Source organism: Piliocolobus tephrosceles, chromosome 1 (assembly GCF_002776525.5).
Source record: "Piliocolobus tephrosceles isolate RC106 chromosome 1, ASM277652v3, whole genome shotgun sequence".
Taxonomy (NCBI): domain Eukaryota; kingdom Metazoa; phylum Chordata; class Mammalia; order Primates; family Cercopithecidae; genus Piliocolobus; species Piliocolobus tephrosceles.
In genome coordinates, this window is record NC_045434.1 from 195,995,049 (window position 1) to 196,007,226 (window position 12,178).

The 12,178-nt window shown below is 48.5% G+C and overlaps 1 protein-coding gene across 2 annotated transcripts in view; it reads right to left on the reverse strand.

Moving 5' to 3' along the window:
* The window catches only part of ARID1A (AT-rich interaction domain 1A), an 86,039-nt gene extending 74,175 nt beyond the window's left edge, over positions 1 to 11,864 (reverse strand). Inside the window, exon 1 of one of the 2 annotated variants that reach the window (XM_023219540.3) lies at positions 10,356 to 11,864. In XM_023219540.3, coding sequence (XP_023075308.2) covers positions 10,356 to 11,483 — 1,128 coding nt within the window. In that variant the 5' untranslated portion in view covers positions 11,484 to 11,864. The remainder of the gene's footprint in view (positions 1 to 10,355) is intronic. The other variant, XM_023219541.3, reaches the window with a different exon arrangement.
* Positions 11,865 to 12,178: the final 314 nt, after the last annotated feature.

A 12,178-nucleotide genomic window follows, 5' to 3' on the forward strand; every position in this document is an offset into this window, starting at 1 on the left:
TGCGGGGAGATGAGACGCCACGCCACTCCCCCCGGGCGGGGAGAAAAAGAAAACACCCCAAAAAAAAAAAAAAAAAAAAAAATTAGCCAGGCGTGGTGGCACACAGGTGGTGTACACCTGTAGTCCTAGCCACTCAGGAAGCTGAGGCAGGAGAATCCCTTGAACCGGGGAGGCAGAGGTTGCAGTAAGCTGAAATCGTGCCACTGCACTGCACTCCAGCCTGGGCGACAGAGCAAGACTCCGTCTCAAAAACAAAGTCAGGATCCTGGTGAGGATCTGTGACCCAAGAACAGATAAACTACCTACAGAATTGTTCCCCAAAAGCTTTGTAATATGGTTCTCTTTAGTAGCCTAAATTCCTAAACAAACAAAATGTTAGAAATCTGGAGACTAAAAGCCAGTTATCCAAACCTAAATTACCAAGAGTTTCACATAACACTGGATCAACCTGTGAACTCCAACACCTTAGGACCAGAACAGAATGTTGTCCAAAAAGCAAGAAAAAAAGACATACATATTTGCCAAAGAAGACACAGTAATAAACCAATTCCCAGCATTTCTGCCCTATTCTCTAAGGACAACAGAAAGCAATAATGTCTACCCCAGATAGGAGAAATCACTGGGCAAGAAGAGCCCAAAGATATATCTGTTTCCTCTGAAAGGAAGCATCCAACACTATGTGGCCTTTAATCCTCTACCACGTGGCTGAACTCGCACTCTTCTTAAAGTCAAAGTACACAGCAGTTGAGAGTAAACAGCTGGGCCCAAACGCACTCATGCCTGGCAAGCACGTTGTGACCTCAAGGAAAACATGAGGCAAAATAAAAACACCAAGCACACACCAAATGGGCTTTTAAATGACTGATATCACACCAACCCCCAAGCTCCCCTGGTGCTAGATCTTAAGGGGAAAGAAGGGTTCCTTTAAACAGAGATGCCTATAAACAAGCAAGCTGAAAACGAACAAGTTTGAGAGAGAAAAGCATACAAAAATCTTGGCTGCTGGTGATGAGCCATGGAAAATCATGAATGTGCCAGTGCCAAGGGAGGAGGAAGTCTAATATCTAACTTTGCAGACTTGGGAACATAAAAGCAACAAAGCCATAAGGAAGCCCAAATGCAAAAGAGGAAAAAAAAAGGCACATGGCACATTTCCTCTTCATATGGGTAGCAATTCAAGCAGTGCTTTGGGCCTGCAGAGCACTTAGCTCAGTACCCAAAGCCCCTTAGTATTTATATCAACATAACTTCCTGAAGGGTGACAAAAATCTGTCCTGGATTACTGGGTGATTTCTAATATGTACCATAACCAACACTAAGTCAACATTTTAGGGATCAAATTTCCTACTCTGCAGCATGTTGGAATGCATTCCTGGCATTAGACTTCTTCCCATTCCAGTCCACCCTCAGAAAATGCAGAAGCCACTGGGAAATAAAGACTCAACCTGTCCCAAGATAATAATCCAGCTATGCACAAGTGACTAACAAAAACAAATAGAAGTTCATTCAGATGTCCCTTCACATTCAGTAAAAAACTAATTTCATCCACTTAAATGGAGAGGAGGGGCAATTTCAGGAAGAACACTTAAGGCTGTTAAGTCAATATTCACCAGAACTTGGATTCCTATAAAACCTGGGATCGAGACGGGCGGATCACAAGGTCAGGAGATCAAGACCATCCTGGCTAACACGGTGAAACCCCGTCTCTACTAAAAATACAAAAAATTAGCCGGGTGAGGTGGCGGGCGCCTGTACTCCCAGCTACTCGGGAGGCTGAGGCAGGAGAATGGCGTAAAACTCGGGAGGCGGAGCTTGCAGTGAGCTGAGATCCGGCCACTGCACTCCAGCCTGGGCGGCAGAGTGAGACTCCGTCTCAAAAACAAACAAACAAACAAACAAACAAACAAACCTGGGATTGATCAAAGAGTTCATCTCAAGCCCCTAAATACCTGTAATCCATAGCAGGTTAACTATGGTGCCCAAGGCCGGGCGTGGTGGCTCAAGCCTGTAATCCCAGCACTTTGGGAGGCCGAGACGGGCGGATCACGAGGTCAGGAGATCGAGACCATCCTGGCTAACACAGTGGAACCCCGTCTCTACTAAAAATACAAAAAATTAGCCGGGCGTGGTGGCAGGCGCCTGTAGTCCCAGCTACTCGGGAGGCTGAGGCAGGAGAATGGCGTAAACCCAGGAGGCGGAGCTTGCAGTGAGCCGAGATCGCGCCACTGCACTCCAGCCTGGGTGACAGAGCCAGACTCCGTCTCAAACAAACAAACAAACAAACAAACAAAAAAAACTATGGTGCCCAATTCTGAGTAACTGAAAACCCACTTTCGCAAAATGCAAAAATGGCAAGGCAAAAAAGGTGGAAGCAATACTTCTAAACTATAATGTTTATCCAAGACTCCAGTACTTTCAGCAGGTCATGGACAATTATTTAAAAAAAAAAAAAAAAAAAAAAAGGCCGGGCACAGTAGCTCATGCCTGTAATCCCAGCACTTTGGAAGGCCAAGGTGGGTGGATCACCTGAGGTTGGGAGTTCAAGATCAGCCTGGCCAACATGATGAAACCCCATCTCTACTAAAAATACAAAACTTAATCTGGCATGGTGGCGGGAGCCTGTAATCCCAGCTACTCAGGAGGCTGAGGCATGAGTCTCGCTTGAACCTGGGAGGCAGAGGTTGCAGTGAGCCGAGATTACACCATTGTATTCCAGTCTGGGTGACAGACTGAAACTCCATCTCATAAAGAAAAAAAAAAGGGGCTGCAATACTTCTGTACTGGAGCAGTGTAACCAATACTTATCCAGGTAGAAGCATTATAGTGGCCTGGCACCGGACACACCATGCATCTTCAGCTGTTAAGCATTCACTGATGGTCCTTGACCAGGGAAGTGCCAAGGCCCAACCATACATGGACCAGCAGGTAAAGAAATCAAAATCACTATATTCCAGAGGCTCCACAAGGATTAAGCACTGGTGAGCAGCATTTGTTAGCTGCTTGGCCATAGAAATCTAATAAAAAACAATTTTTTTTTTTGAGACAAGGTCTTGACTCCACTGCCCAGGCTGGAGTGCACTGGCGTGATCACGGCTTACTACAGCCTCAACCTCCTGGGCTCAAGCGATCCTCCTGCTTCAGCTTTCTGAGTAAGCTGGGACTACAGGTGCATACCACCACATCCAGCAATTTTTGTGTCTTGTAGAGATGGGGTCTCCCTATGTTAACAGCCCAGGCTGGTCCTGGGCTTGGGCAATCCTTCCCCCTTGGCCTCCCAAAGTGCTGGGATTATAGGTGTGAGCTATCGCACCTGGCCAAAAACAGTATTAAAGGCCATTTCTAAGAATAAATGGACAGACTGCGTATATGCACACTTACCTAACCCATCAACCTCAATATAAGGTCTAACACAAGCAACTTGGCTTGAACACAGCTCCCAGCTCTTCAGAAATAGCAGCCTAAGAGTCCTAACAGGTACTTCATGGCTCTTGATTTAAGAAAGGTCAAGTAACTCTGTCAAGACAGAAAAGGTCCAGACTCACCAACAAAGTTGAACCACCATTACTACAGAGCTGTCCAGGGCACACAACTCTGAAGGTGACGTGACCTTCCAAATCCAAATTTACTAGAAAAGAGCCCCTAAACTAGCCAAGAACATAGCAGTCTGTACCAAAGATTCGACCTAACCACAGGAACCACTAAGACCCTGGAACCACTCTTTCAGGGAGTTCTATGATTAGAGTCCAAATTCTCAAAGTCATTGGAACACTGAGACAACTACTGGTCTGGAGATGGATGTGCAATGTGGATTCTATCAAGTCCATGGAACTTAAGAATAGCATTATGAAGAGGCAAATTAGTACTTTAACTTTCTTGAATATTTAGCTTCACAAAAAAAAGCCTCTGAAAAGCTGTCCCAGGTTAACTCTGCCAAACTGATTGAACCTTTTCCTCTAATGCCTTCAGCTCACATATTTAGTGTGGTCTATATCCATTTATAAAACCTTGCTTTGCAAGTGTTCCAGATGTGTGCACATAAGTATGCTTTCCTAAGAAAACTAAATGCCTCTGATGGAGATATTGTTTCTACCTTTTAAATCTCTTCCTAGTACCTAGCTGGTATAATCACACACGGCTATTTCCCACCCCCAATGGAATTTCCAGATCTCTCTGACTTAGAAACAATGCTCTCAGCAGTAAGCCTGAAGTTCCTAATACCCTCACCACCAACATACTGGGAAAGGACCATGCAATATTAAGCAACCCATGTCAGTGTCAATCCAAGTTTTTGTGTTTTGTATTAAAACAAGCTGATAGCCTTTGGTAGTAAGTTAGCTGAACCTAAAAATCATGGTCAGGACCATACTTACATTCATATTCCCTGCTACTATATAAACAGCTAAGTCAAAAGGGCACTTCCAGGACTCGGGTCTAAAAAACATTTCTTATAAAGAAAACTGGTGTCAGAGTCAATGAATCTAGTTAAAAAAGACATTCTGAGAAGGCAAATCTGGTCATCTCACAAGGCTACCAAAGAAGAGGACCACAGGCAGACAGCTAAAATATTCATAGATTTTTCTTCTTCCTCCATAAAAACAATGTGTTACTGAAGGAACCCAGATATGTTTTTAATCCTAAAATGGCAATTTCAAAAACAAAGACAGTATCTACTCACACAATCCTTCAAGTAAGATGTAGTGAGTCCCCAAACATTTAGACTTTGTACTGCCCCAGGAACAGGGGGTAAAGGCATGTTAATTTTATCATAAGTGATGCACAGAAGTCCAGTAAAAACTGTATAAATAAACCCAGGCCCTTGGGTAGTGGACTTATAATCCCAAGTACAACAGTAAAACTGAGGATAAAGATGACACTCAATCTGCAGTATCTTTTTTCTCCTTTCTAATATTCCAGAAATGTAAACCCAAGCCAAACATAATCTCACCAAACTACCCTTTAAACCTCAAAGTCTCATAAGCCAAGCGTTTGGGGTAATACTTACCTTACTACGGACACTTAGGATCTTCTTTCCAAACTTCTATTTTCACTATGAAACTGCAATTGACTTTAACAGGATACCACACGCCCTGAACTTAGCATGGAGCCAGGGCCACAGAGGTTTCACTGCCAGGGCGGCATCTTTCCATTTCAATTTTTTTTTTTAGATCACTTCTTATCTCCACACTCATTGGCCCCCAGCACTACCCTTTTCCTGTCCCCAAGTCTTTTTCCCCAATGTTATTTTACTCTACCACATGAGGAGGCTAGCATTATCTTTGCTTGAAAACTGTTTACTAATTTGCCTGTCAAACATTCTATAGAACCGTTTACTTCTTACTACAGAAACCTCCTGGGTACATATTGACAGCTCAGCAAGTATTTACACAAAGCTCTGAAACATTTGGTTCCTTCAGAGACGAAGAAGATGCTGTGTCAAGCAGAGAATTATCAAACACCATTTCCTCTACCTTTTTCCCTCCTTTATAAAGGAAAGCTCCCTTCCTCTAATATACCTAAATTACACTTCTAAACTGCTAAGCCAGGAAGAGAAAGAATGGAAATTCAGGTGTATTGGAGAAGAGAAAGAATAGCATTTCCAGGACCACGTGCAAAGCACACCATGTAGTTTTTTAAACCATAGCTATGAGAAACAACGAATGCACCTATGAAATTGACCCTGAAACACAGCTTTTCCTCTTCCAATCTCAGGAACTTTTGCTTCTCTCTCAGCAAAACTTACAGGACAAGTCCAAGCACTCAGATTACAACCAACTGCCCAAACCAGACCTAGACCTGCCCGAACACCAGGAGTCTGGAGAGCTTAATGTTCCTCTCTCTCCCTACCCCTTCCCAAAAGCAGCAGAATATTAACACTGAACTTATGAATATCCATTCCTCATCCCAACCCCAAGTGCCAAAGCCTGCTGGGGATCCTGAAGCAACTATTTTTCAAGTCTTGCTTTAATGAAATCTATCTAACTTTCCAATGACTATTTAGTGTTTTAAAACCACCAGCCAGGTGGAATGACTAATGACAAACAGATTAACAGTTTCAAGGCAACAGTCTGGTAGAGCTTTTTCTGTAAAGGTCCACAGACCACAATGGCACCCAACTGTTCAGAGCTTGTTCCTATGAATCCCAGGAGAAAATAGCTTTGAGTTCCTTCAGCCCAGGGGAAGAAAGATGGTCTCAAGACCCCTGATTTATGTATAGAAAGCTGCCCTCACAACAAGCCAGCTATGGAAGCACAGATGTGCAGCATCTTAGAGTGAGAAGGTCATGCAGACCAACTTCATTTTATTGATGAGGGAGAAAATGAAAAATAGAGAAAGCAAATGACCTGCCCAGGGTCACACAGCTTAATCTGGAGCTGTATGTGGAACCTAAGCCTCCCCCTTCCTCCTCCTGTTGTGAGTCCTGTGCTCTTTACCACTAATGCAACACACAACTCAAGTTTGCATCAGTAATAACAACTTAAGTGTGCATCAGTAATAATAATGACCAATCTAAACAACAAAAAACTCAGAGATAAAAGTCACAGGAATCAGGACTCCATTCGAGCCCCAGGTATTACAGCTCACTGGCAGAAAAGAACGACTCGGTGCCAATATATTTGAATATCACATTTTTACCATATTTACAAGCTTCAGTTGCTTCTAGAATTTTGAGAGTTGAAGCCAATCAATAAAACCTTTTGAGGGGTGGGAAGAGGAATGGGCCCTGCCCATTACTTTGTTAGCCTATTCCCACGTTTTTAAAAAGTTCACTAACCTCTTTGCAAAGGGCCTACTGTAGACATTACACCCTACAGGAGTCAATCCAACATATTAATGTTTAATGCAATCCAAGACATCCTGTTTCAGCAGGTGCTGCTTGTCACGGTTACCCATGTCACACACAAAGCAAGGAATCTAAAAAGTCCTCACAGGGCACAATACACAAGAAGCCAAACTCGGTCCTGGCTGCTTTCTCTGTTCTCACACCACCATCTCAATCTTCATCACCCTAGTTCTCTCATGAACAGTAGAGAAACATGAAACCCCCACAACTAAAGTGCCATCTCAGTGTGGTTTTCCTGGTCCCTCCTACTTGAGAGAGCTCCAAGAGTCCTGTATTTCAGCCAGCCTAGAATTTCTGCCAGTAGGCATTCCCATAATAAATCTAGGATTCCTGTATCTGTTTCCCAGGAGTCAGAAATATCATTTGATATTTCCATAGTAGAAACTAACAACCAAACTTCTACAATCAAATCCAACTTGTTCCTGGACTATTTATTGTATTTTATTTTTTACCTTGGTAAACTGGTACTACTCTCAAAGTATTATTGCTAAACAGTGTTCCAATAAAAGGCCTTAAATCAACTTCATGTGTGTAAGTAACCTAAAACTATGTCATCAGTACCAGGATTCAACACTTGACATACGCTACTTATGAAAAGGAATAAAGTAGAAGTTTGTCTGCTGGGATCTTCCCGGCTCCTGTGAAAAAGACATAGTCACAATACACACACCTAGTCTTTATTTCATAAGAGCAGAGTCAAATGAAAACATTATCACCTCAGCTGTGTTAATTAAGTCGCTGCAAAATATTCTTAATCTAAGACTGGGCCAGGGAAAGATGGGGGCAGAGCAAGACTTTTTAATTTCAGAATGTTCAAGAGAAAAGCATCATGGTCTGAAAAAACATTCATCCTCAAGTGGCAAAAAGGAATTCAGAACAAAGTCTGAACCTACAACCCTCACCTAGACTACTACCACACACCTAAAGCAGTCCACAAAACTGGAAGCTGCACTGTCTCTCAAACAAGTGAATGCTCACCAGCCCATTCCCTGGGCCTCTGGGGAGTAGGCCACTGAGCTGAAATTAATTAGAAATCTATGTTGTGTGTGTGGGTCTAGTGATAATAAAAGAGATCAGAAAATTCATCCAAAGGCAGCAGACAGGCTTCCAAACAGGGACTGTATCCATTCTCCTATCATCCACACAGAAAGTGTTCCATAATTTAATGACTGAAAAACAGAAACCATTATACCAAAAGAGTTGGCTTTTTCTTTAAAAAGTTTGACTAAATATTTCCAAACCAGCAGAGTTCAGATCAATTTTGCTTTTAAATGAACCCTGACTTACTACCCCAAATGACTTATTCTAATAGTTTTCAAGAAAGGTAAACTTCTCAGCCAAAACCAAACACGGGGAATGAGGGGAAAGAGGTTCAGACTATAGGATGACCCAGAGACAAGAGGATGCTGTCTTTTAAGACAAAACTTTTCCTCCAGACACGAGAAAAACAATGTAACATTTCCCTATTTCTTGCCCAGATGCAGAACATCATGGAAGATGTAGAATCCAGGCACAGAGCTCCAAGCCCACCATCTAACACAGCTAATTTCAAAATGCCCAGCTCAAAGAACGAGTAGAAAAGTAGCTCTAGGATGGGCTGGGAATACAGCTAGTAAGTGAACAAAATCTCCTAGCACAAAAGCGCAAGGGGTTTGGGAAGCGATGAATGGAGCTTCCCCCTCTTTGAAAACATGTATGACTCCACAGAATACTCAATATCCCTGACCAAAAGCACTGATGACAGAGCATGATGAAAATGGAAGAAAAGCAATAAAATAAAACAAGATAGAATAGTATAAAAAGGTACTTAGAAGTTGCAATTTCTAAGCTAATCTGAAGTGTCATTCTAGGTCATATCTTCATGTCTTGGAAGACAAGAAAAAAAGTGGTACATTAAAATGCAAAGGAATAAACTGGCCAGTCTCTGTTTCAAAGCTCTAAAATGACTGATGACAAAACAGAAAACTAGATTTTTTGTTATTCCAGGAAAAAACAATTTCACCAAACCAAGCCTTTAGGAGAAAGTCCCTCAAGATCATGAAACACACCAACTTCCGTTTAAATTAAGCTGCTATTCCAAAGTTCAATTAACAAAAGAAAGTGTTAACAAGATTCAACATGTAAACAAAGAATGAGGCCAGCCTTCCATAACACAGAACGCTTGAACCTAATATAAAATTCCTCAGAAAGCTCCCAGTTCTTAAAAAAAAAACAAAAAAACAAAAACTGTTTTCTCCCCCACCCATAAAGATCCCACATTTGCCACTTAATAAAAAGCCCAGTAAAATCATTTCAATTCTGCAAAGCAACCAGTGTCAAAATTACTCAAGACAAATGCATCTTCAGAGCCATCAAAGAACTCATTTATACCATCAGGAAAGTCACAAAACCAAAACAAACAGCAAACCCATTGTAGAGAAAAAAACTCAGCTACTGTTCTGACAACACAGAATTCATTTCAGGCTGCATAAAACATAACAAGCAAAATAAATCCAAGGTACAAGCAAAATGCCATTGCCCCCTCTTTTGTTTCGGGCACAATGTAACAAGGGCAGGCTGTCTGAGGCTTTGCTCCTGCTGATACAGTATTGCTACTTAAACCTCCCTCCTCAAGGTCACAGCCAATTTCAGCTCTGGAATAAAAGGCAGATAGTGGCAGCGATGGTTTGGGTTATCACTGGCAGAAAAGCAGAGTGTAAAAGTTTATGAGCTCATCAGGATTGTTGTACCATTACATCAGAGGCAATTATAAATGGCCAAGAGCAGGAGATGGGGAGCCAATCAGATCACAGATAGGATGTCAACCTAAGACCAACTGTCTCCTGGCTTTGACAGAAGGATTTTACCTCCATAATTCAAATCCCAAACCAAAGCAATCTGCACTTACTACTCCAATCACTCAGCTGTTTACCAGCACTTCCAGGGAGAAGCCCAGGCCACTGGGCCGGCGGAGCCTAAGACAGGAGATGGCAAGGGCTGCCCTAGGTGAACCGCAGCCGGCCTCTAGCAGCTCCCAAGCAGTCCCCTGCCCTCCCTCGAGGTCCCCCGAGCTCTAGGGGCCCTCTTTGAAAGCACAGATGGGGGGCGGCCCAGAGGAAGGCCGGGGGACGGAGAGGAGCGGCAGGTGAGCAAAGAAACGTTCATTCAACTTCTGGGCTCCTACCACTGCCTACACTCCTAACCTGAGCCCCCAGCACCCCCTCACTCCCGGCCAGGCCCTTCCCCACACACTGTGCCCCGCACCCCCATCAAGACCCCTGGAGTTCGAAGGGACCAGGGGAGAGGAAGAAGAGGAGCAGACACCTCTGGGAAAGCCCGACACAAAGGCTGGAGGAGAAAAGGAGAGGAAGGCAGACAGGCAGCCATTTTAAGAGAGAAGAGCCAGACAATGGCAGCTCCCCAGCAGTGGGGGCCCGGGACTGAGGGGAGCCCAAGGCTGTGGCCTGCTCACCGCAGCCGTCACCCACCCCCAGGACCACGCTCGCCCCAGCCCCCTCCCCACTCAGCTGTGTACCTGAGGGGTCCGGGCGAGCGGCTGCCCCCCGCCGCCACTGCTCCCGGGGCTCATGGGCGCGTGGTGGCTCCTTTGTTGGGCCCCTCCCGAGGCGGCCGCCGCCGCCGCCGCCGCTGCAGCCCCCCAGCACTGCGAGGCCATGTCCGCCGGGCCCTTGCCGGCGCCCCCGTCCTGGGGCCCGCCGCCGTAGTCGCCCCCGGGGTAGCCCTGGTAGCCCCGGGCCGAGCTGGGCGACGTGAGCAGTTGGTTGAGGGTGGGGGTGGCGGTGGGCTGGGGAGTTCCCCCGCCGGCCGCGGAGGGGCCGCCTCCCCCCATGGCCCCGAAGCGCTGCTGAGCGAAGGACGAAGACGACGAAGAGGCGGAGGCGCTGGAGGAGGGAGGCGGCTTGGAGCCGGGAGCCGCCGCCGCGCCGGAGCCCGGAGTGCCACCTCTCGGGGAGCTCAGCGCGTAGGCCGGGGCGGGCGGAGGGTAGGCGCTGCGGTTGGGGTAGTAGGAGTTGTACTGGTGGTTGGGGAAGCCGTGGTCGTGAGAGTTCTGCTGGGGCCCCGCGTAGGGCTCCAGGCCCCCGCCGCCGCCGCTCTGCAGCGCTGCCAGGCCAGGGCTTTGTTGTCCGCCATGTTGTTGGTGGAAGACGGCGGCCGCGGCGGCGGCGACAGCAGACGGGCTCCGGCCGTAGGGTTGCCCGAAGCCGTAGGCTGGGGGCGGCAAGGCGGCCGCGGCTGAGTGAGGAGGCACCCCCACCCCATCGCTGCTGCCGCCACCGCCGCCGCCGGGCGGCTCCGTGAGGTTATTGTTCAGGGCGGGCCTAGGGCCCGCGTTCCCGTTCGAGTTCTTCAGGTCCGACTCCGCGCCGGGCCCGCCGCCGGCTCCGCCGCCGCCGCCACCCCCATTGCTCTCGGCCCCGTCTTGCAGCTCCTTTCCCAGCGGCTGCGGCGGCCCCACGGCAGGGCCCTCGCTTTCCTGCCCGGCGGCTGCCTTCATTTCCCCGCGCTCGGCCGCTGCCGCCGCCGCCGCCTCGCCCCCCGCCTCCTCCCGCTGCTGCTGCTCGGCTTTCTTCAGCTCCGAGGGCGGCGGCGGCGGCGGGTTGCCCAGGCTGCTGGCGGCGGCGGGGGCGACCTGCGCGGCCATGATCCCCGCTGTCTCGTCCGCGGAGAGACCCGGCCCTGTCTTCGTCTTCTCCCCCCCTCCCACCCCGCCCCGGGGCCGAGTCCCCCGGGCTGCCCTCCCCACCCGCCCGGGCGGGCCTCGCGGGGCTCCGCTGCTGCGCTGCGCTCGCTCCTCTCCCCCCCGCCCCGCCGGCTCAGGCTCCGGGCTGGCGGCGGCGGAGGAGGAGGAGGCGGCGGCGGCCGAGGCGCCGGCGGCTCAGCTGCTCCCGGCTCTGTAGGCTCGGGACCCGGCTCTCCCGGCTCATTCCCCCCAAGCCCTTGCCTGGGAATGAGGGGGGCGGTGGAGGCTCCGCTCCCCAGGGCCTGGCCCCGCTGTGACTCTCCGCTTTCTGCTGCCGGAGAAAGGAGGAGGGAGGGAGGGAGGGAGGGAGGCGAGGGGGAGGGGGCGGGGAGGGAGGGAGCGGGGGGAGGGGGACCCGGGACGGGCGGGCTGGAGGGCGCGCGGTAGCAGCCCGGGCGCCGGGAGCCAGAGTCAGAGCGCGGGCCGGGCCGGGCGCCCTGCCTCCCCTCGCCAGCCGCTGCTTGGGTCGAGGCTGCGGCGCGGCAGCGGGTGGGCGAGCGAGCGGTCGGCCGGACTGAGCGGCTAGAGCGCCCCACTCTCCTCCGAGTCCCCCTCACTCCGACACGAGGCTCAGCACTGCCATTTTACCCAGCGCC